Genomic DNA, 27,359 nt, shown 5'->3' on the forward strand with positions numbered 1-27,359 from the left:
TCACGTCTTCACTGCTCCCCGTCCCTCTTCGTTTGACCTTCCCTAAACCTAACCATAACCCTCTTCCTTTTACCTCCCCTAAACCTAACCATAACTCTCTTCCTTTTACCTCCCCTAAACCTAACCATAACCCTCTTCCTTTTACCTTCCCTAAACCTAACCATAACCCTCTTCCTTTTACCTTCCCTAAACCTAACCATAACCCTCTTCCTTTTACCTTCCCTAAACCTAACCATAACCCTCTTCCTTTTACCTTCCCTAAACCTAACCATAACCCTCTTCCTTTTACCTTCCCTAAACCTAACCATAACCCTCTTCCTTTTTCCTTCCCTAAACCTAACCATAACCCTCTTCCTTTTACCTTCCCTAAACCTAACCATAACCCTCTTCCTTTTACCTTCCCTAAACCTAACCATAACTCTCTTTGTTTTCCCTAAACCTAACCATAACCCTGTTCCTTTTACCTTCCCTAAACCTAACATAACCCTCTTCCTTTTACCTTCCCTAAACCTAACCCTAACCCTAAACCTAACCATAACCCACGTTACACCTACTAGTGCTTGAATCGCTGTATTGATCAGCTTTAGTTTTAATTTTGAATTGAGGGTCTGCTTAAGTGCCTATTTGACACTCAGCCTTATTTTGTTTCTGAATTTTATTTATTTAACTGTATTTGTATTGCATTTTTGAAATATTCACCTGGCCTAATTGGTTTGCTGATGATGCTTGAGCTTTTTATTTTGAATTTCATTTATGAAACTTCACCAATAAAAATGTAGATTTCAAATTTTCTCTTCTTAGTGTATTCAATTGATTAGTCATCTGCAATTTTGTAATGTCTTAGAATTGTAATTCTTTATTTGGGGACCTTTAGCAGATATGAGATTAAAATGTGATTCATTAGATTAATTAATTATAAATCCTGTAATTAATCAGATTCATTTTTTTAATCGCCTGACAGCACTAGTATTAATATGTTGCAGAACTACAGTCATATAATTCATGCAACCGCTCAAAAAACAGTTTTACTAACTCGATTCTGAAGTTTAAGAATCGTAATCAAATTGATTCTTGACATTTGAATCTCTCCAGCCCTGGTTAAACTCTCTGTCTCTGCAGATGAGCGTCCCCGACTACCTGCAGTGTGCCGAGGACCACCAGACGGTCCTGGTGGTGGTCCAGCCGGTCGGTATCGTCCCCGAGGACCAGTTCTTCCGGATCTACAAACGCATCGCCAGCGTGAACCAGCTGAGCGTCCGCGACTCCCAGCGGCTGCTGTTCATCCGCTACCGGCACCACTACCTGCCCGAGAACAACGAGTGGGGCGACTTCCAGACGCACCGCAAGGTGGTCGGGCTGGTGGCCGTCAGCACCTGCGGGACGGCCCAGGACTGGCCGGCCACGGCCCAGCGCTTCCACGGACACAAGGAGGTGGGTTGATTTATACAATACTAGAGAATAATAAGGTGAAATGTCGAGAAAAAAGTTGAAATGTCGAAAACGCACGCATGAAAAAACGCACGCACACGCACGGAAAAACGCACGCACGAAAAAACGCACGCACGCACGCACTAAAAAACGCACACACGAAAAAGCGCACGAAAAAACACACGCACGCACGAAAAAACGCACGCACGAAAAAACGCACACACGAAAAAACACATGCACGCACGCACAAAAAAACGCATGCACGCACGCACAAAGAAACACACGCACGCATGAAAAAACGCATGCACGGAAAAACGCGCGCACGCACGAAAAAACACGCATGCATGAAAAAACGCACACACTAAAAAAGCGCACACACGAAAAAATACACAAAAAAACGCACGCACGCACGGAAAAACGCACGCACGCATGAAAAAACATGCATGCATGAAAAAACGCACGCACATGCACGAAAAAATGCATGAAAAAACGCACGCACGCACTAAAAAACGCACGCACGAAAAAACACATGAAAAAACGCACGCACGCACTAAATAACGCACACACGAAAAAACGCACGCACGAAAAAACACATGCACGCACGCACAAAAAAACGCATGCACGCACGAAAAAACGCACGCACGCACCCACGGAAAAACGCATGCACGCATGAAAAAACACGCACGCACGAAAAAACGCACGCATGAAAAAACGCACGCACGAAAAAACACGCACGCATGAAAAAACGCATGCACGGAAAAACGCGCGCACGCACGAAAAAACACGCATGCATGAAAAAACGCACACACTAAAAAAACGCACACACGAAAAAATACACAAAAAAACGCACGCACGCACGAAAAAACACACGCACGCACCCACGGAAAAACGCACGCACGCATGAAAAAACGCACACACGGAAAAACGCACGCACGCACGCACGAAAAAACACGCATGCATGAAAAAACGCACGCACTAAAAAAAAACGCACACACGAAAAAACGCACGCATGAAAAAACGCGTTTTCAGAACGGGTGATATCTCTCCTTCTCTCCTGAAGACATCTGCTCTCAGAGTGAAATATATTTCTTTGTAAGGAGGGCTCTCTTGGTCATAAACAAAACCACATGACACCTAGCTTGCACATAATCAGCTGTTTTTACGATCGCGCTCACATATGAATCAGTTTTTCACTCCTTTTTTCCCTCAAATGAGCCTTTTCCTGCTCCTCTTTATATACACACACACACACACACACACACACACACACACACACACACACACACACACACACACACACACACACACACACACACACACACACACAGCTCTCTTATCATCCCCAGCTGTTTCCAAAGATCATTCTAAGGTTAAAAACTTTTTAGCAACAAACAAAAGATATTAATCCTTCTACTACAACACAAGGAGGTGCGTTTATTTATAAAATGGAAGAGAATAAAAAGTTAAAATGTCAAGAAAAAAGTCCAAAAGTCGACATGTCGAGATGAAATTTGAAGTACAATTTTGAGAAAAAAGTCTAAATTTTGAGAAAAAGGTTGAAATTTCATGAATAAAGTTGAAATGTTGAGATTAATTTTCAAGTACAATATCGAGAAAAAAGTTGAAATTTTGAGATTAAAGTTGAAATGTTGAGATTAATTTTCAAGTACAATTTAGAAAAAAAAGTCGAAATGTCGAGGAAAAAAGGCGAAATTTAGATTTTTTTATTCTCGACATTTTGACTTTTTTCTTGACATTTTATAGATAACCAGCCTAGATTCTTCTGCTGCTGGACACATTAGATCTATAAGGACAACAGAGCAACAACGTGCAGCTTTATTCTGTTCCACTTGTAATCTATTCCCATTTTTAACCTAGTATTTTCCACCAGGTGTGTTTTTAACTGCAGTATTTGTCCGTGTACAGGTGTATTTCTAACTGTAGTATTTTCCACCAGGTGTGTTTTTAACTTGGTATTTTCCACCAGGTGTGTTTTTAACTGCAGTATTTGTCCGTGTACAGGTGTATTTTAACCTAGTATTTGTCCGTGTACAGGTGTATTTTAACCTAGTATTTGTCCGTGTACAGGTGTATTTTTAACTGCAGTATTTTCCACCAGGTGTATTTCTAACTGCAGTATTTCCACCAGGTGTATTTTAACCTAGTATTTGTCCACCAGGTGTATTTTTAACTGTAGTATTTGTCCACCAGGTGTATTTTAACCTAGTATTTGTCCACCAGGTGTACGGCTCGACGCTGTACGACTCGCGGCTGCTGGTGTTCGGCCTGCAGGGCGGCGCCGCGGAGCCACAGCAGCCGCCGCGCACCGACGTGGCGTTCTACCCCGGGTTTGACGACTGTCCCGACGTGGAGCGGAGGATCGAGGACTTCGTGGAGTCGCTGTTCATCGTGCTGGAGTCCAAACGTCTGGACCGGGCCACGGATAAATCCGGGGACAAGATCCCGCTGCTCTGCGTTCCCTTCGAGAAGAAGGACTTCGTGGGGCTGGACACCGACAGCAGGTGAGATCGCTGTTTTTACCGACAGCAGGTGAGTTTATCCTCTACAAACTTCACCGTAGCTGTTGGTGATGAGCAAAGTTACCACCCATGACTCTGTATGTCAAATCATTCAAAAGTTACTGCAGAAAGTAGGAACTATCAAAATATGGACCAATCAGATGAAGGGGGGACGCACTTTTTTGGCGTCTATCGTCGCTACGGTAACGCTTTTGACTGAGTAAAGTAATGCATGTAGTCGCAGGATCTAGACGCACATTTTGATGTATAACACATCTGGGTGCACGTTACGGTTCGGGCCGTATTAACTGCCGAAGGAATGGCATAAATTGCGCCAAAATGACACGATTATTTCAAAATGGCCGACTTCCTGTTGGGTTTGGGCCATGGCTCCAAGAGACTTTTCTTTAAGTTGTGACATGATACAGGTGTGTAGTGATTTTCGTGCATGTACGTCAAACCGTATTGTGGGGCTTGAGGCACAAAGTTTTCTAGGGGGCGCTGTTGAGCCGTTAGACCACGCCCATTAATGCAAACCATGAAATATCACATTTATCACCAGGACTGGCTTGGTGCTAAATTAGAAAAATTCCTACAGATACATTAGGGCCTAATAACCCTGACCCAAATCAATATTGGAATCAAATTTGATCGAATCTTGATCCGATAATTGATTTGATGATTTCTACAGTGTTTTTATACAAGAACAGTTTAGGAGTAAAAGAATGGATATAAACCTGCTCGTTCCTCTAGAGTTGATCCCAGTGTTTGTTTCTCCCTAAAACTGTCCTGATCTTTGTTTCATTCATTTATGTTTGATTGCTTTGCTTTATTTGTCTTTCTTCTTCTTTTCTTCCATACTGTCCTGTGAGTTTATTGTTGGGTGCGAAAAGGTGAGATGTGACACTGTTAGCTTGTTAGCTGGTTAGCTCCCACCGACCCACCAGGACTCGTTAGTGTTCATTTATTCATGACTGCAGCTCCCTATAATGTAATAATTTCCTATAATGTAATAATTTCCTATAATGTAATAATTTCCTATAATGTAATAATTTCCTATAATGTAATAATTTCCTGAAAATATAATAAAATTTGCACTTAACGCAATTGAAAATGTAATAAAACCCAATAATGTAATAACTTCACCAATAATGTATTAAAATATCCTGACTGATATTGTAATAACATTTTTACCGATAATGTAATACCTTATTACGTTATTGGTAATTTATTACATTTTCAGGTGGGTCTTTTTCTTTTTTCCAAAACTGATAATGTAATACTTGACAAATAATGTAATATATATGTTCATTTTCAGTCCAGAGTTCTAAATTTTGTGTTTTAAGTATCTAAGAATGTTTTATACACTGGATTTGAAACACCAGAATGATTATTGGGTTAAATTGCAGACTTTAGTACCATGCAATAAATTCCCAATAACATAATAAGGTATTACATTATCGGTAAAAATGTTATTACAATATCAGTCAGGATATTTTATTACATTATTGGGTTTTATTACATTTTTGATTGAGTTAAGTGCAAATTTTATTACATTTTCAGGCATTATTACATTATAGGAAATTATTACATTTTCAGGAAATTATTACATTATAGGAAATTATTACATTATAAGAAATTATTACATTATAAGAAATTATTACATTATAAGAAATTATTACATTATAGGAAATGATTACATTTTCAGGAAATTATTACATTATAGGAAATTATTACATTATAGGAAATTATTACATTATAGGAAATTATTACATTATAAGAAATTATTACATTATAGGAAATTATTACATTTTCAGGAAATTATTACATTATAGGAAATTATTACATTATAGGCTACTACAATGACTGCAGGTCAAACTCATCGCTCCTCGTCATTACAAACCGCTTTGTTGACGCCAAATCTGTTCTCTGATAACAAAATTACAGAAAACGCTGTCAAAGTAACGGTCCTGCTGGCTGAAACGTCTCAACTGACACTTAAATGACAAAAATACAAAGTTTGAAAGATGCCAGGAGCTTCAACTGTTAACTGTTTCTGCAAGTACTAGATTTTTTTGTGCACAAACCAGCACTAACGCAGCACAAACAAACAAGACCATTGTGGACAAAGTTGGGGCTGTAGACGTTGGTGTAGACACCTGTCACTCAAACCTGTCTGACCAATGGGGAAGCTCCGCCCACTGTGGGACGTTTGTGTCAAAATGATTCAAAATAAAAAAAGACTTAAACTTTTTTCACTTCAATCAAAAAAAAAAATCACTTCAAATCGAAAAAAATATTTTCGATCCAAAAAAAAGTTCAAATGCAAGTTTTTGGGTCTCAAATATTTTTTTACACTTTTTTTCTCTGAATTTTTTTTATTGAAGTGATTTTTTTTTTTTTTTTTTTTTTTAATTGAAAATATTTTTTTCTTTTTGAAGCAACTTCTTTTTTGATTAAATGATAAAGACACAAATGTCCTACCCATAATAATATGGCCCAAACACAAAACAACACGACTTCAATCAAAAAAGTTGCTTCAAACTAAAAAAACTTCTGTTCTATCAAAGAAAACATTTCCAATCAAAGAAAAACAGTGTTTTTTTGAGTCTCAAATATTTTTTTGCATTCAACACTTTTTTTCTTTGATTGAAATAAATGTTTTTGATTAAGAAACAAATCTACCTCCATAGAATATTACCATCTGCACATCGACAATTAAAAGCAGTATTTTTTTTATTGATAATCGGGGAAACGTGGGATTCCTGACACAAACCCACCTCAACACACAGGAGGAAGTTCTGTTAGTTACAGATAAATACCTGAGTGTATCTTTGCTGGTGGATCATCTCAGATCTGTGTCCACATTTGTTTTTGTGTTGAATAAAAAGGTAATTTTCCTGTGATTCGCTCCTCGTTACAAACATCTTCTGAGGAAACGTCCCGGATATTAAATAACTAGGAAAACATGAAGAAAGGAGATTGCTGCTTTATGTTCACCGTTATTTAATATCCTTTCTTCACTGATTCAACCCAAATAAAAGAATGATTTATTACTATCACTGACCAAAATAATCAGTTGCTTCACTGAAGAAACTTGCTAGAATTTTACTTGCAGCAGGAGGAGCCGATAGTTTGGACTTTATCTGCTGAGGCTGGACCAGGATGGACCAGGATGGGAGGATGTTTGGGATTCGGAAGGTTCGGATGAGCCACGCAGTGAAGGATTGATAAATGTGGAATAACTGGTCTCTCAACATGACCGAGGTCTCATTAGTGCAAATCAATCCTCCGTAGTAGGGATGCAATACTGGTATGGGTATCAGGGCTGATACTGCTCTCATAAACTCGTACTCGCAAAAATTCTCCGATACCAGGCACCGATACATCATTGTTGTTGTAGTTCCGGATTAGCGCCTCTAGGGGGAGATGTTGAGCTGCAGTCAGCGGTGATGACATACATGAGTGAGACTGGCAGCGCCGTTTCAGGCAAGATAGCGACAATTAATTATGTTATATTTTTGATATTTTCTCAAATGTTTAGACAGTGCCAGTGTGGAGACTTTTTATTTACAGTATTTTTAGGACTATAAGCCACTACTTTTTTCATAGGTTTTCAACCATGCAGCTTATACAAAGGTTCTATTCTGTAGATTTTTCTTCCACCGCTCGGGGCGCTCTAACCGGAATTAGAATCAAAACTAAGACAAAATAAATGCAAAGAAGAATACGCTACTTCTTCTTTAGCAGATAGAAGTAGGTGGAAGCAGATTTCAAACAGATAAATAGATAACTTTCTTGACATTTTGACTTTTTTCTCAAAATTTTGACTTTTTTACTCTACATTTCAACTTTTTTTCTCGACATTTTGACTTTTTTCTCAAAATTTCGACTTTTCTCGACATTTTGACTTTTTTTTACAAAATTTTGACTTTTTTCTCGACATTTTGACTTTTTTTATCGACATTTTAACTTTTTTCTCAACATTTTGACTTTTTTTTCGACATTTCAACTTTTTTTCACAAAATTTTGACTTTTTTTCTCGACATTTTGACTTTTTTCTCAAAATTTCGACTTTTCTCGACATTTCTACTTTTCTTCTCGACATTTTGACTTTTTTTCACGAAATTTCGACTTTTTTTCTCGACATTTTGACTTTTTTTTACAAAATTTTGACTTTTTTCTCGACATTTCGATAAATGCTCGGGGCGCTCTAACCGGAATTAGAATCAAAACTAAGACTAAATAAATGCAAAGAAGAATACGCTACTTCTTCTTTAGCAGATAGAAGTAGAAGCAGATTTCAAACAGATAAATAGATAAATAAATACTGGTTATTTTCTCTTGGTTCTGTCCCGTTTTAATCAGCAAAGTTGCTGCCGTGTTAAAAGACACTGTTAGGAAAGATCTATTTAGGTACAAACATGTACATCATTTACAGTTCAAAATCCTTCTGTACATGTAGTAAATATCTAATCTAACAACAGAAATATCTGCGGCTAAATATCTTTTTTTTTTTGCTTGTATGCAGGTGCGGCTTATAGTCCAGAAAATACGGTACTATATCGGCCCGAATATAAGACGACCCTGATTATAAGACGACCCTCTTTTTCAAGACTCAAGGTTGAAAAAATACTTTTTGAACCCCAAATTCAATTTTTATACAGAAAATAATGACAGTACATCTGAAACAAATGATTATAACAATATATTGGAGAGAAAAAGCCTGTTATTTTGGCTCATTCAAATCATCATGTTGGAGTTTGCATCATAACTTTTCCTCAGCTGCCGGTTCACCTGCCGAACTTACACCCTCTTTTCTACACATTGGAGAAACTACGTTTCTACATTTTCTGTTATCTTAGGGGTTGGCTTTGTTCTGGGGAGTTAAGTTCAGCATTTAAAGATATCTGGCGCGAATGGAAGACGACCAACAATTTTTCAGTGTTATTTCAATGCAAAGAACACTGTCTTATATTTGGGCCAATACGGTACACATAAAGATTATTTTTTGTTTAAAATAGTTATTCTACTAATTTTATTTTATTGAATTTATCTGTTGCAAATAAAACCTGATATAAGTATCGTATCAATACTCGATATGGGCCAGTACACAAATTTAAAATACTTGTACTTGAAAAAAATGGTATCTGGGCATCCTTACTCCTGAGCATCAGAGTGGAGTTAGATGTGAAGATGTTTCCCCAGTTCTAGACGTCTAAGAACATCCTCATCCCTCCTTCCCCTGAAGTCCTGGATCCTGCTGATCCTCTCTAGTCGAACCCTGACCTTCCAGGTCTCTGAGAGGCCTCAGATCTCCTGGTCATCCTGGTCTCGTAGAGCCCCCCATGGTCTGTGTTTGCCCCCTGTAGATGAGTGATGCGCCTCCTCTCCCGCTGACATAAACAAGTCCAGGTCCAGACCCGGCCAGAGCTTGTTTTTCTGCCTCCATCCCTTGAGGAGAAAGTATAATTTCTCCTGTTTTCTGCTGAGGTTGATGGTCTAAACGTCTGTTTCCACCAGACACTACAAGAAGCGCTGCCAGGGCCGCATGAGGAAGCATGTGGGGGATCTGTGTCTGCAGGCCGGGATGCTGCAGGACGCTCTGGTCCATTACCACATGGCTGTGGAGCTGCTGAGAGGAGTCAACGACTTCCTCTGGCTGGGAGGTAAATAAACTATCAACGACTTCCTCTGGCTGGGAGGTAAGACAGATCACGATACTGGAGTCACGATACGATACAGATCACGATACTGGAGTCACAATACTATACAGATCACGATACTGGAGTCACGATACGATACAGATCACGATACTGGGGTAACGATACGATACAGATCATGATACTGGAGTCACAATACTATACAGATCACGATACTGGAGTCACGATACGATACAGATCACGATACTGGGGTAACGATACGATACAGATCACGATACTGGAGTCACAATACTATACAGATCACGATACTGGAGTCACGATACGATACAGATCACGATACTGGGGTAACGATACGATACAGATCATGATACTGGAGTCACGATACAACACAGATCGCGATACTGGAGTCACGATACGACACAGATCACCATACTGGAGTCACGATACGATACTGGAGTCACGATACGATACAGATCACGATACTGGAGTCACGATACGATACAGATCACGATACTGGAGTCACGATACGATACAGATCACGATACTGGAGTCACGATACGATACAGATCACGATACTGGAGTCACGATACGACACAGATCACCATACTGGAGTCACGATACGATACTGGAGTCACGATACGATACAGATCACGATACTGGAGTCACGATACGATACAGATCACGATACTGGAGTCACAATACGATACAGATCACAATACTGGAGTCACGATACAGATCACGATACTGGAGTCACGATACAGATCACGATACTGGAGTCACGATACGATACAGATCACGATACTGGAGTCACGTTACGATACTGTAGTCACGATACGATACAGATCACGATACTGGAGTCACGATACGATACAGATCACGATACTGGAGTCACAATAAGATACAGATCACGATACTGGAGTCACGATACGATACAGATCACGATACTGGATCGATACAGATCGCGATACGATACAGATCACGATACTGGAGTCAGATCACAATACTGGAGTCACGATACAGATCACGATACTGGAGTCACAATGCTATACAGACCACGATACTGGAGTCACAATACGATACAGATCACGATATTGGAGTCACGATACGATACAGATCACGATACTGGAGTCAGGATACTATACAGATCACGATACAGGAGTCACGATACGATACAGATCACGATACTGGAGTCAGGGTACGATACTGGAGTCACAATACTATACAGACCACGATACTGGAGTCACAATACGATACAGATCACGATACTGGAGTCACGATACGATACAGATCACGATACTGGAGTCAGGATACTTTACAGATCACGATACAGGAGTCACGATACGATACAGATCACGATACTGGAGTCAGGGTACGATACAGATCACAATACTGGAGTCACGATACGATACAGATCATGATACTGGAGTCACGATACGATACAGGAGTCACGATACTATACAGATCACAATACTGGAGTCACGATACGATACAGATCATGATACTGGAGTCACGATATGATACAGATCACGATACTGGAGTCACGATACGATACAGATCACGATACTGGAGTCACGATACGATACAAATCACGATACTGGAGTCACGATACGATACTGTAGTCACGATACGATACAGATCATGATACTGGAGTCACGATACGATACAGATCACAATACTGGAGTCACGATACAACACAGATCACGATACTGGAGTCACGATACAGATCACGATACTGGAGTCACGATACGATACAGATCATGATACTGGAGTCACGATACGATACAGATCACGATACTGGAGTCACGATACGATACAGATCACGATACTGGAGTCACAATACTATACAGACCAAGATACTGGAGTCACAATAAGATACAGATCACGATACTGGAGTCACGATACGATACAGATCACGGTACTGGAGTCACGATACGATACTGTAGTCACGATACGATACAGATCACGATACTGGAGTCACGATACGATACAGGTCACGATACTGGAGTCACGATACGATACAGATCACGATACTGGAGTCACGATACGATACAGATCACGATACTGGAGTCACGATACAAATCACGATACTGGATCGATACAGATCGCGACACGATACAGATCACGATACTGGAGTCAGATCACAATACTGGAGTCACGATACAGATCACGATACTGGAGTCACAATACTATACAGACCACGATACTGGAGTCACGGTACGATACAGATCACGATACTGGAGTCAGGGTACGATACAGATCACAATACTGGAGTCAGGATATGATACAGATCACGATACTGGAGTCAGGATACTATACAGATCACGATACAGGAGTCACGATACGATACAGATCACGATACTGGAGTCACGATACGATACAGATCACGATACTGGAGTCAGGGTACGATACAGATCACAATACTGGAGTCACGATACGATACAGATCATGATACTGGAGTCACAATACGATACAGATCACGATACTGGAGTCACGATACGATACAGATCACGATACTGGAGTCAGGATACTATACAGATCACGATACAGGAGTCACGATACGATACAGATCACGATACTGGAGTCAGGGTACGATACAGATCACAATACTGGAGTCACGATACGATACAGATCATGATACTGGAGTCACGATACGATACAGGAGTCACGATACTATACAGATCACGATACTGGAGTCACGATACGATACAGATCATGATACTGGAGTCACGATATGATACAGATCACGATACTGGAGTCACGATACGATACAGATCACGATACTGGAGTCACGATACGATACAAATCACGATACTGGAGTCACGATACGATACAAATCACGATACTGGAGTCACGATACGATACTGTAGTCACGATACGATACAGATCACGATACTGGAGTCACGATACGATACAAATCACGATACTGGAGTCACGATACGATACAGATCATGATACTGGAGTCACGATACGATACAGATCACGATACTGGAGTCACGATACGATACAAATCACGATACTGGAGTCACGATACGATACAGATCATGATACTGGAGTCACGATATGATACAGATCACGATACTGGAGTCACGATACGATACAGATCACGATACTGGAGTCACGATACGATACAGATCACGATACTGGAGTCACGATACGATACAGATCACGATACTGGAGTCACGATACAAATCACGATACTGGATCGATACAGATCGCGATACGATACAGATCACGATACTGGAGTCAGATCACAATACTGGAGTCACGATACAGATCACGATACTGGAGTCACAATACTATACAGACCACGATACAGGAGTCACGTTACGATACAGATCACGATACTGGAGTCAGGATATGATACAGATCACGATACTGGAGTCAGATCACAATACTGGAGTCACGGTACGATACTGGAGTCAGGATACTGGAGTCACGATACGATACAGATCACGATACAGGAGTCACGATACGATACAGATCACGATACTGGAGTCACGATACGATACAGATCACGATACTGGAGTCAGGGTACGATACAGATCACAATACTGGAGTCACGATACGATACAGATCATGATACTGGAGTCACGATACGATACAGGAGTCACGATACTGGAGTCACGATACGATACAGGAGTCACGATACTATACAGATCACGATACTGGAGTCACGATACGATACAGATCACGATACTGGAGTCACGATACGATACAGATCACAAGACTGGCGATACGATACGATATTGCAATATCCAAATTTTGCGATATATTGCTATGTTATATATTGTTTGCTGAAAACTGTAAAAGGCGTGGCAAGTGACATGAGTACAAATGGGCTTATTTGATTGGTGACAGATGTTTTTAATTGTTTTGATTGTATTTGTTGTTTTCCAGCGGCGCTGGAGGGTTTGTGTTCAGCCTCGGTGATCTTCCACTACCCTGGAGGAACCGCAGGGAAGACGGGAGGACGGAAACCCAGTATCTCCCAACCGCCCGACGCAGGGAAACGCCACAGACCCGGTGAGACGACGCTAACTAGCTCCTGGAGAAACTAACCACCAGAGAGTTTCTGCTGACCTGCAGCTACGACGCCGCTAAGCTTCGCTCAGCCAACCGCTAACTCTGTGCAGAAACATGTCAGTCACCGCTGGAGCTTCAACCGTTGATCATTTAAACCTAACATGATCCAATCTGCTTGTGATTAACTTGCTATTAACGCAGCTCTCTGTGTGTCTTCAGTTAGTCAGAAAGGACAAACTAAACCTCCAACTGAAGGTTTCCAGGTTTACCTGAGGCGTCTAACAGCTCGTAGAAATCAGTACGACAATGTTATTGTATGAAAAGCTTAGTTTAGTTTAGTTTATTTGCACATAAAACACAACAGTAAAATTAATGGTAAAATGAAGCATTGTGCAGGAGAGGTGGAAGCCAAAAAGACTTATGAAAATGCCTCCCCTTTATAAAACCAACATAACAACAATAACAGCAGCAGTAGTAGCAGCTACTTCAAAGCAAAAACATAATATAAAAATGCATAATATAAAACAGAAGAAGACAATTTAGCATGAAAAACAAAAAACGATACTGAATTATTGACAGATAGGAAAAATGATGAAGATGTAGGATAATTGCATGAAAAAAGTACAATTTAACAACTCCAGAAGTGTTTCTGATCTTAAAGGAGCATGAGGCAGGATTGAGGCAGGATTTATGAAAAAAATTCGTATACGTTTTAAGTTTTCTAGTAATAATGTCAGATGAAGCGTTCCAAACCAAAAAGAATGATCCTCTAGTGTATCTCTCCGTTGCCTTGAACAGGCTGTTGCTGCAAAATGTGCTGCAATTCTGGGGCCGAATTTCCCGCGCTGTCCTGTGGATGTGACGTCACATGACGCTGCATGTGCGTTCTCCCCGTTCTCCCGTGCCGGCTTCACTGTTGGCTGCAGTACCCCCGACGGCCGTCGTGGTGAAGGGTGGCGCTAGAGAGTCTCATTTCTTAAAAGGAGCCTCAAGCTCCTTTAACTGAAGAATGATTTTTTTTCAAGTGTTTTTTGAACAAAGCCAGTGAAGATATTGGTTTTAGTGATGTAGGTAAATTGTTCCATAGATGGTCGTCTGTATTTTAAAGTGCGTTGATTGTGTGAAGTCCGGCATAAAGGAAGTTTCTGGCAAGATATAGTCCGGTTACCTGCACATCTCAATCCAGCTACTGGCAATAATGCAGCTAAGATTAAACTGGAGTTCCTAGAAATCCAATAAACAAGCGCGAGAAGATAATTACAGAAGAATATCAGGGCCAGGCAAGAGAAAAATAAAAATAATATTTTAGAGGAGGAAGATTTTTGTTTTTTTTCCTTATGCACTTTGAGAAAAAAGTCGAATTTCAAGAAAAAATTCAACATTTTGAGAATAAAGTCAACCTTCTGAGACAATAACAAACAGAGCATGTAACTGTCTTTACTAAATGCCTCGTAGGCCTAAAGACACTCCAAAGATGTAAGTTAGTTAGTAAGTAGTCCTGATATTCTTCCCCAGATAATCGATTATTGAGGGAGGTGAGTTCCACTCCGCAACACTAGGTGGCGCCACAAGCACTTTCGTGTTGGCGTTCTTCCGGTACAATTACTAAACAAGAGCAAAGGAAGACAACATGTAGCAATTCTGTAAATGTTGTGCTTATTAAGATCATGTTGCAGGTGAGATGCAGCAAAGTCTCCCTCTTCTTCTTCTGCTACCGTGTTGTTGTAGTAGCAGTAGCTCGGCTAAACGCTGGTTGGTATACATGCAGGAATAACTTGCATTAGGACGAATTATCTGGCAGTAAAAGTTCCATCTCAAGAGCTGCAGTTCAGCCCGGCTAAGGTTCTATATCGGTCGGATTAAGGAAACTATTCCACTTCCTGTTAGTGCAGGTAAACGTACCGACTGTCGATAAATGCAGGTAGATTTTAAGATATAACTTTAAACACAAAGAGCTCTTTACATGAGATCATGGAGGAATCACAAGAAATCTATTTAGAAAGTAACAAAGTCCATGAACCAAACAGGAGTTTACTCTCCTGAGCGTCTAATGACAGACTGAGGTGGATGGAATGCTGGAATGGAAAGAGTTTTTATATATATATATATATATATATATATATATATATATATATATATATATAGAATGAAGATATATTATATATTAATTATTATTAATATATAATAAAAAAATTATATATTATAATATAATATACTTTTATTTAATTTTATTAATTCGTTTTTATTAATAGTCAGTAATATTATTTATTATAAAATGTATATTCAGCTCGTATTTAACTGTCAACATGATCATGTTTAGTGTAAAAGAGTCTTTGACATTACAGATATAATCATCACCATCGTCTCTTGTTAGTTAGTTTATATTTATTGTCCTTTTGGAAATCCTTTTTGCATCTGCAGTCAGAATAAATGGTCAAAAACAAAAAAACACAACATAATAATAAAATATACAAGACAATTCGACATAAAACGATTAACAACGTGATTAAGGGCAGTAAAGTACAACATTATACAATAACTTAACACAATGATCCTAAAGTTCTTCACACCAAACCTGGTGGATTATGAAATTAATAATACATCTATAATTAATTTAGCAGAGCTTTACTAGAGGGTATAAAAGGTTGGTATTCTGCTTTGAAAGATGTACATTTCTTCAGTTAAGGGGTTGCTGCAGGAGTTCCTTACGCCGCTCTGCTCCTAGTTCGTACACTGTAAAAACTCAAAATCTTACCAGGAATATTTGTCTTATTTCTAGTTAAAATGTCTCATTTTTAGTCAAAAAATCTTTTTACACTTAAAACAAGACTCATTACCAGAAAAATAACTTGTTGTTCGACAATTTTCACCTGTTTCAAGTAAATTTTCACTTGAAATAAGTAGAAAAATCTGCCAGTGGAACAAGATTTATCTTCTTATTACAAGCAAAAAAATCTTGTCCCACTGGCAGATTTTTCTACTTATTTTAAGTGAAAATCTACTTGAAACAGGTGAAAATTGTTGTTTTTTCCAGTGATGAGTCTTGTTTTAAGTGGAATTTGATTTTTTGACTAAAAATGAGACATTTTAACTAGAAATAAGACAAATATTCTTAAGATTTAGAGTTTTTGCAGTGCAGCCGTAGCTTAGCATCAGTCCGAGCTAACGCCGCTAACATGCTCCACTAACTTGAGTGAATCTGCATCTGTTCTGTGTCTGTAGGAGCTCAGGAAGTCCTCATTGACCCAGGTATGGAACTCTAACCAACGCATGTTTGCTCGTGGGCACGTCTGCATGATCTGTGTCGTCTCCTCACACTTTCATCTGCACGTTTCCTCCCTTCCTGTGTTGTGTTTTCCTTTGTCATGGACCTGCTTGTTCTCACAAACACGCCTCATATCATGAGGTTCTTCTAGACTGAAGGCTCCTACATGAGAACCTGAACATGGAGTCTTTTTCTTATTATGGGCATGCCAAGTAGTGGCATGACCATATTGCAATCGTCCAGAATGGCCCAAAGGGCAATGCTGCTAGCATGCTAAAGTCGCGAAAGTCCCACTGCGCACCAGCGGGTGTACAGCATGACCCCGCACTGATGTGGAAAAAAAAAATCCCCAAAAAGTAAAACACGGCCGAAAAAATGAGGAAAAACATGAAAATGAAGGCGTAAATTAGTACCCAGAAAAGGTTTCCCTTTTCTTATTATTATTATTAGTGCCACGGCTGCGCCACGTGGCACGCCTCCTCCATTGAGCTGCGCAAGCTCAATGGAGGAGGAGTGCCTCGTGCGCAGCACGAGGCACTCATACTATTGCTCAGGCTTATTTATTATTTATTATATATTCTTCCGTAAAAACTTTGTCCGGCTACTCCTCCTACAGCTTTGAGAAAACGCGAAAAGTAAAAACGTAGAAACGTGCGCCTTAATCGGGAATCGATGGGTATGACTTTTATTAGCGATTGGCGTGCACGTTTTTGCGCAACGTGCACAAACGTGCGCTTTTTGCCCCATCCGGAACGCATTGCGTGAACTTTGGGGCCTCACCACTCGCACACCGTTACTCGAAAAATTATGAACCGATTTAGAAAGTTGTAGGCCCTGAATTTAACTACAGTCCTGTGGATTTTCAGAACGATGGCACGAATAGTTTTTGCACGAAGTGCAAAAACATTTCCAAATTTCCAAACTAATGGGGAGCTCATTTTCCCTATGTATTCCTATGGCGCCATTCAAAGCGGATGGGAAAATGTCGAGAAAAAAGACAAAATTCACCTTTTTTCTGAGTCACGTATCTTTCTCATACTTGCACGTAGAAACGTCATTCAAACTTCAAAACGGAGGAAAACTTCTCTTCTCTCTCCAAACCCGAAACAGTTTTTTCCTAAAATGTACACTTTTCAAGATATGAGCCCTCAAGCGAGGACTGGAAATCACTTTTTTTCAAATCTAGAGCACGGGAGTCAGTTTGCTAGAGTGTAGTTACACTGAAAAAAAAACATGATTTCTTATTTGTAACTCGAGGTCACGGCCAAACCGTAAAAGGTAGACAGATAATTTTTGGTCAGAATATAGACATAGGTGTTGTGATTTATAAAATGTGACTTTGACAGGCGTGGTGTGCACAAAATTTTAACGGGGGAGCCAACAGACACGCCAGTTCCTGTCTCTCTCTTCATTGACTCCCATGTTAAATGAAGTTTTCTTAAAAAAAATCTCATTTTTGTTTTCGAATTGCCGTTACTAACACATTTTAAGGAATATCTGTATGAAAATAACATTTAGATAATCTGGTAGGTTCTCTGTTTCTCAAAATGTTTTCGTTTTTCTGCTAAGAGCTACGGTTTGAGCGCAAAGTGGAGTGATTTCAGGTTTGTCACAACCAAAAATCCAGCTGAGTCATTCCCGCTCCCTCTGTATCAGGTTCTTGTTGCCCCTAGCAACCAGAGCTCAGCTGTTGACTGATTAGACTGACCCAGAACTGGTCACATGACTCACTCAGTACAGAATTCATAGTATAACCTGGAAAATGGAGAAATCTGAACCCTGACCTTTTAACCTTAGATGAACACACACACACACACACACACACACACACACACACACACACACACACACACACACACACACACACACACACACACACACACACACACACACACACACACACACACACACACACACACACGATAGGTGTTATTATGGGATGTCAGGTGTTTTTATAGGATGTTAGTGTTATTATGGGATGTCAGGTGTTTTTATAGGATGTTAGTGTTATTATGGGATGTCAGGTGTTTTTATAGGATGTTAGTGTTATTATGGGATGGCAGGTGTTTTTATAGGATGTTAGTGTTATTATGGGATGGCAGGTGTTTTTATAGGATGTTAGTGTTATTATGGGGTGTTAGTGTTATTATGGGATGGTAGGTGTTTATTATGGGATGGTAGTGTTATTGGTGTTAGCGGTCCCGTTAGCGGTTCTGTTAGCGGTCCTGTTAGCGATCCCGTTAGCGGTCCCGTTAGCGGTCCAGTTAGCGATCCCGTTAGCGGTCCAGTTAGCAACCCCGTTAGCGGTCCCGTTAGCAATCCCGTTAGCGGTCCCGTTAGCGGTTGTTAGCGATCCCGTTAGCGATCCCGTTAGCGGCTTGGTTAGCGATCCCGTTAGCGGCTCGGTTAGCGGTCCCGTTAGCGGTTCAGTTAGCGATTCCGTTAGCGATCCCGTTAGCGGTCCCGTTAGCGGTCCCGTTAGCGGTCCAGTTAGCGATCCCGTTAGCGGTCCAGTTAGCGACCCCGTTAGCGGTCCCGTTAGCAATCCTGTTAGCGGTCCCGTTAGCGGTTGTTAGCGATCCCGTTAGCGATCCCGTTAGCGGCTTGGTTAGCGATCCCGTTAGCGGCTCGGTTAGCGGTCCCGTTAGCGGTTCAGTTAGCGATTCCGTTAGCGATCCCGTTAGCGGTCCCGTTAGCGGTCCCGTTAGCGGTCCAGTTAGCGATCCCGTTAGCGGTCCAGTTAGCGACCCCGTTAGCGGTCCCGTTAGCGGTTCCGCTAGCGGTTGTTAGCGATCCCGTTAGCGGTCCCGTTAGCGGTTCAGTTAGCGATTCCGTTAGCGATCCCGTTAGCGGTCCAGTTAGCGATCCCGTTAGCGGTCCAGTTAGCGACCCCGTTAGCGGTCCCGTTAGCGGTTCCGCTAGCGGTTGTTAGCGATCCCGTTAGCGGTCCCGTTAGCGGTTCTGTTAGCGGTTCTGTTAGCGGTCCTGTTAGCGGTTCCGTTAGCGGTTGTTAGCGGTCCCGTTAGCGATCCCATTAGCGGCTCGGTTAGCAATCCCGTTAGCGGCTCGGTTAGCGGTCCCGTTAGCGGTTCAGTTAGCGATTCCGTTAGCGATCCCGTTAGCGGTACCGTTAGCAGTCCAGTTAGCGATCCCGTTAGCGGTCCAGTTAGCGACCCCGTTAGCGGTCCCGTTAGCAATCCCATTAGCGGTCCCGTTAGCGGTTCCGCTAGCGGTTGTTAGCGATCCCGTTAGCGGTTCTGTTAGCGGTTCTGTTAGCGGTCCCGTTAGCGGTTCTGTTAGCGGTTGTTAGCGGTCCCGTTAGCGATCCCATTAGCGGCTCGGTTAGCGGTCCCGTTAGCGATCCCGTTAGCGATCCCGTTAGCGATCCCGTTAGCGATCCCGTTAGCGGTCCCGTTAGCGGTCCCGTTAGCGGTTCCGTTAGCGGTCCCGTTAGCGGTCCCGTTAGCGGTTCCGTTAGCGATCCCGTTAGCGATCCCGTTAGCGGTTCAGTTAGCGGTTCTATATTTTCTGTAATAACTTTTGAATGGTTTGACATAGAGAGTCATGGGTGGTGTCATTGGAATCTGTATCGAGTCCTTGACCTTCATGGGTGCAAATAAGCCCCGCGATCATCCGGCAGTAGTCCGTGGCACTTCAAAATTTCCCGGGAATTTTGTCTAGTTATTATTCTTATTCCGCACTTTTTTTCGTCCGTTAATACGGCCCGAACCGCAACGTGCACCCATGCATGGCATACATCGTTGGATGCGTCTCCATCGTGATTCGATGGGCATTACTTTTCTCCGTAATAGGGGTTACCGTGGCAACGCTAGTTGCCAAAAAGCAAAAAAAAAGGCGAAAATTCCCACGCTTATTGCTCGGCCGAACTTTATCGTAGAGACATCGTTCAAACTTTCAAACACTCGGCCCGATAGTCACTAAAGGACCATAAAACTTCATCATGCTACTTATTACGGTTTTTGCGATATTTAACTTTCAATTTAAAAAAAAAATCTATTTTATTTTGGACGCTTGTTGCTAGGCAACGGTTTATTGTACAGACATCATTACAACATTGACAAACCCGGGACGCTTTGTACTGCAACATATTTTAGTCTCGTCATGCTTGCTATTACGGTTTTTGAGATATTCCACATTGTTCATTTTGATGCTAACGGAACTTCGGATGCTTGTTGCGCGGCAACGCGGTATCGCAGAGACTTTGTTCCAACGTTAAAAGACTCAGCTTGATGTGGACTACACCATACTGAGGTCTCATTACGCTCTCGTTTACAGCTTTTGAGATATTAAAGCCAAATTGTCCCATTCTATCCTATGGGGCTTGTTACCATGGCAACAAAAACCTATGCATTTGTATGGGAAAGCATGTGAATAAACAATCTGTTAATACTGCTCGGACCGCAATGTGCACCCATGCATGGCATATATCGTTGGATGCGTCTCCATCGTGCCTCGATGGGCATTACTTTTTTCAGTCAAAAGTGCTACCGTGGCAACGCTAGATGCCAAAAAGCCAAAAAAAAGGCGAAAATTCAGACGCTTATTGCTCGGCCGGACTTTATCGTAGAGACATAGTTCGAACTTTCAAACACTCGGCCCGATTGGCACTAACGGAGCCTAGAACCTCATTATGCCATTTTTTTAAGTTTTTGTGATATTGACCTTTCATTTTTTTTTTAATTTCCGTTTGACTTTGGACGCTTGTTGCTAGGCAACAGATTATCGTAGAGACATCATACAAATGTTCCCTGACTCGGCACGCTGTGACCTTCAACGTATTAAAATTTCATGAAGCTGTGATTTAAGGAAGCTTTAATGTAAAATCCATGCCAAATGGCCCCATTCATTCGGATGGGTTTTTTTAAACCATGGTGGAAAAAAAACCTATCCGTTAACGTAGCCTGAACCGGAACGTGCACCCATGCATGGCATACATCGTTGGATGCGTCTCCATCGTGCCTCGATGGGCATTGCTTTTCTCAGTCAAAAGCGTTACCGTGGGGACGCTAGACGGCAAAAAGTGCGCCCCATTAATAGCTATTGGGAGCACAGGAATGAATGAAATACAACCGTAAACACCTCAAACTGACATAAAACCGCCCCGAACACAAACACTACAGCCCCAAACCAAAGCAGCGAGAGGGCTCGAATGGGCGGTAGGGCATGCCCATATCAAAATTTCCAGAAATTTTCTAGTTGATTATTATTGTTTGGTTTTGTTTTCACTACTGTTTCATGTTCGAAATATAATTTCAATTTCTCCCACTAGGGGAGTTTTTACCTGTCTGTGTTTATGTAATAATTGATCAGGGTTTATGTTCTGGTCTCTGGAAACATCCTGGAGACAACTTGTGTTGGAATAGACGCTTTATAAGTAAAATGGAATTGAATTAACAATGACTTTAATGATCCGTCAAACCCCGGTGGTAAATGATCCTGATATAACCCCAGTCAATGTGCTTTACTTTACTTTAGTGAAACTATAAACTACTTTTACTGTAGCAGCACAATCATTTCACTGCCAGCTTGTTGCTCAGCATCTCCTACCTCACACTTACTGTACATCACATGGTTGCCGTGGATACGGCCCCGTTTCCAGGCTCTGGACCGTTTATCTGAAGCTTGGACTCAAAACATCTGGGAACCTGAAATATCAGAGTCTGAGAACCTCTTTATTTGAGTGAAATGGGGCGAGAAGGAAAACTTTAACCCTCTCTGGGTGATTTGAACCCTCTACTGTTGAATGCAGCAGGATGAGTGTTTGACTGGTACCTGATGTTTGTTCTGATCCAACCGTCTCTGCATCAACATCGTCTGGTTGAACCAGGTCTTCTGACGCAAATAAAACCTCAGACAAACCGTTTCCTCTCAGACCTCTAAAGAGTTATTGTTTACAAGCAGTGGAATGATGGGGGAACTTAATATTTACCCTTTTCTTCTCTTCCTGGCCTTGTTTTTGTTAATCTCATACCGTTCCTGTAAAATCTACATAATTTTGCATAAAACGTAAAATTGAAAGCCGTTCTTGAACCGTTTGAAGTTCATGGATGGTTTTGGTCTCTTTTGAAAGTTAACACTCTGAAGTTTTTATTTCAGGCAGAAATTTGCAGTTGAATCTGTGACTTATGAGCTTGAAAACACAATGAAACCACACCATGAAGCCTTATCTAGTGCAAGTTCAAATTTGATAACAATACCACAAAAAATTTGTATTTAAAAAAAATAAAAGGGAATAACTCTTGAATCTTTCAACATACAGTCATAATTTTGGCCTCTAAATAAATGATTGAAACAGTGAACGAGGACTTATGTTGCTTTTGTCTGAGGTTTTATTTCTCAACTGATCATCATGTGTCTGGTGGTGGAAGGAAGGAGAAGCTCCGAGGAGCCACTGGTTCATTTACATCCTCATTTTCCCCTCATGTCTCCTTTCCTTGAGCAGCTGAAGAGGCTGATGTTCGTCTGGACGTCTGAATAAACTAATGTTGTAATAGTTTCCTGTTCTTGTATCCGTAGGAGCCCTGACGGCCAACGGCATCAGCGCCGACACCAGCACCGAGATCGGACGAGCCAAGAACTGTCTGAGCCCCGAGGACATTATTGACAAGTACAAGGAGGCCATCTCCTACTACGGGAAGGTAATTAAAATACTATAATCAATATTATCGACAAGTACAAGGAGGCCATCTCCTACTACGGGAAGGTAATTAAAATACTATAATCAATATTATCCACAAGTACAAGGAGGCCATTTCTTACTACGGGAAGGTAATTAAAATACCATAATCAATATTATCCACAAGTACAAGGAGGCCATTTCTTACTACGGGAAGGTAATTAAAATACCATAATCAATATTATTGACAAGTACAAGGAGGCCATTTCTTACTACGGGAAGGTAAAAACCATGATCAATAATCGACAAATACAAGGAGGCCATCTCTTACTACGGGAAGGTAATTAAAATACTATAATCAATATTATTGACAAGTACAAGGAGGCCATTTCCTACTACGGGAAGGTAATTACAATACCATGATCAATATTTAGATATTTATGACCAAACATGATCAATATTTAGATATTTATGACCAAACATGATCAATAATTAGATATTTATGACCAAACATGATCAATATTTAGATATTTATGACCAACCATGATCAATATTTAGATATTTATGACCAAACATGATCAATATTTAGATATTTATGACCCAACATGATCAATATTTAGATATTTATGACCAAACATGATCAATAATTAGACATTTATGACCAAACAAGATCAATATTTAGATATTTATGACCAAACATGATCAATATTTAGATATTTATGACCAAACATGATCAATAATTAGACACTTATGACCAAACATGATCAATATTTAGATCATTATTACCAAACATGATCAATATTTAGATATTTATGACCAAACATGATCAATAATTAGATATTTATGACCAAACATGATCAATATTTAGATATTTATGACCAAACATGATCAATAATTAGACATTTATGACCAAACGTGATCAATAATTAGATATTTATGACCAAACATGATCAATAATTAGATATTTATGACCAAACATGATCAATATTTAGATATTTATGACCAAACATGATCAATATTTAGATATTTATGACCAAACATGATCAATATTTAGATATTTATGACCAAACATGATCAATATTTAGACACTTATGACCAAACATGATCAATATTTAGATATTTATGACCAAACATGATCAATAATTAGATATTTATGACCAAACATGATCAATATTTAGATATTTATGACCAAACATGATCAATAATTAGATATCTATGACCAAACATGATCAATATTTAGATATTTATGACCAAACATGATCAGTATTTAGATATTTATGACCAAACATGATCAATATTTAGATATGTATGACCAAACATGATCAATATTTAGATATTTATGACCAAACATGATCAATATTTAGACACTTATGACCAAACATGATCAATATTTAGATATGTATGACCAAACATGATCAATATTTAGATATTTATGACCAAACATGATCAGTATTTAGATATTTATGACCAAACATGATCAATATTTAGATATTTATGACCAAACATGATCAATATTTAGATATGTATGACCAAACATGATCAATATTTAGATATTTATGACCAAACATGATCAATATTTAGACACTTATGACCAAACATGATCAATAATTAGATATTTATGACCAAACATGATCAATATTTAGATATTTATGACCAAACATGATCAATAATTAGATACTTATGACCAAACATGATCAATAATTAGATATTTATGACCAAACATGATCAATATTTAGATGTTTATGACCAAACATGATCAATATTTAGATATTTATGACCAAACATGATCAATAATTAGATATTTATGACCAAACATGATCAATAATTAGATATCTATGACCAAACATGATCAATATTTAGATATTTATGACCAAACATGATCAGTATTTAGATATTTATGACCAAACATGATCAATATTTAGATATGTATGACCAAACATGATCAATATTTAGATATTTATGACCAAACATGATCAATATTTAGACACTTATGACCAAACATGATCAATAATTAGATATTTATGACCAAACATGATCAATAATTAGATATCTATGACCAAACATGATCAATATTTAGATATTTATGACCAAACATGATCAATATTTAGATATTTATGACCAAACATGATCAATAATTAGATATTTATTTTCCAAACATGATCAATATTTAGATATTTATGACCAAATATGATCAATAATTAGATATCTATGACCAAACATGATCAATATTTAGATATGTATGACCAAACATGATCAATATTTAGATATTTATGACCAAACATGATCAATATTTAGATATTTATGACCAAACATGATCAATATTTAGATATTTATGACCAAACATGATCAATATTTAGATATTTATGACCAAACATGATCAATAATTAGATATTTATGACCAAACATGATCAATATTTAGATATTTATGACCAAACATGATCAATATTTAGATATTTATGACCAAACATGATCAATATTTAGATATTTATGACCAAACATGATCAATATTTAGATATGTATGACCAAACATGATCAATATTTAGATATTTATGACCAAACATGATCAATATTTAGATATTTATGACCAAACATGATCAATATTTAGACACTTATGACCAAACATGATCAATAATTAGATATTTATGACCAAACATGATCAATATTTAGATATTTATGACCAAACATGATCAATATTTAGATATTTATGACCAAACATGATCAATAATTAGATATTTATGACCAAACATGATCAATATTTAGATATTTATGACCAAACATGATCAATATTTAGACACTTATGACCAAACATGATCAATAATTAGATATTTATGACCAAACATGATCAATAATTAGATATCTATGACCAAACATGATCAATATTTAGATATTTATGACCAAACATGATCAATAATTAGATATTTATTTTCCAAACATGATCAATATTTAGATATTTATGACCAAATATGATCAATAATTAGATATCTATGACCAAACATGATCAATATTTAGATATGTATGACCAAACATGATCAATATTTAGATATTTATGACCAAACATGATCAATATTTAGATATTTATGACCAAACATGATCAATATTTAGATATTTATGACCAAACATGATCAATATTTAGATATTTATGACCAAACATGATCAATAATTAGATATTTATGACCAAACATGATCAATATTTAGATATTTATGACCAAACATGATCAATATTTAGATATTTATGACCAAACATGATCAATATTTAGATATTTATGACCAAACATGATCAATATTTAGATATGTATGACCAAACATGATCAATATTTAGATATGTATGACCAAACATGATCAATATTTAGATATTTATGACCAAACATGATCAATATTTAGACACTTATGACCAAACATGATCAATAATTAGATATTTATGACCAAACATGATCAATATTTAGATATTTATGACCAAACATGATCAATATTTAGATATTTATGACCAAACATGATCAATAATTAGATATTTATGACCAAACATGATCAATATTTAGATATTTATGACCAAACATGATCAATATTTAGACACTTATGACCAAACATGATCAATAATTAGATATTTATGACCAAACATGATCAATAATTAGATATCTATGACCAAACATGATCAATATTTAGATATTTATGACCAAACATGATCAATATTTAGATGTTTATGACCAAACATGATCAATATTTAGATATTTATGACCAAACATGATCAATATTTAGATATTTATGACCAAACATGATCAATAATTAGACACTTATGACCAAACATGATCAATAATTAGATATCTATG

The 27,359-nt window shown here is 38.9% G+C and overlaps 1 protein-coding gene across 1 annotated transcript in view; it reads left to right on the top strand.

Annotated features, from left to right (window-relative positions):
• The window catches only part of LOC133460965 (trafficking protein particle complex subunit 9-like), a 162,012-nt gene that overhangs the window by 2,177 nt on the left and 132,476 nt on the right, over positions 1-27,359 (top strand). Inside the window, exons 2-7 of the mRNA XM_061741675.1 lie at positions 1,120-1,431; positions 3,670-3,950; positions 9,471-9,616; positions 13,508-13,633; positions 16,856-16,882; positions 23,436-23,557. Coding sequence (XP_061597659.1) covers positions 1,120-1,431; positions 3,670-3,950; positions 9,471-9,616; positions 13,508-13,633; positions 16,856-16,882; positions 23,436-23,557 — 1,014 coding nt within the window. The remainder of the gene's footprint in view (positions 1-1,119; positions 1,432-3,669; positions 3,951-9,470; positions 9,617-13,507; positions 13,634-16,855; positions 16,883-23,435; positions 23,558-27,359) is intronic.

Source organism: Cololabis saira, chromosome 15 (assembly GCF_033807715.1).
Source record: "Cololabis saira isolate AMF1-May2022 chromosome 15, fColSai1.1, whole genome shotgun sequence".
Lineage (NCBI taxonomy): Eukaryota > Metazoa > Chordata > Actinopteri > Beloniformes > Belonidae > Cololabis > Cololabis saira.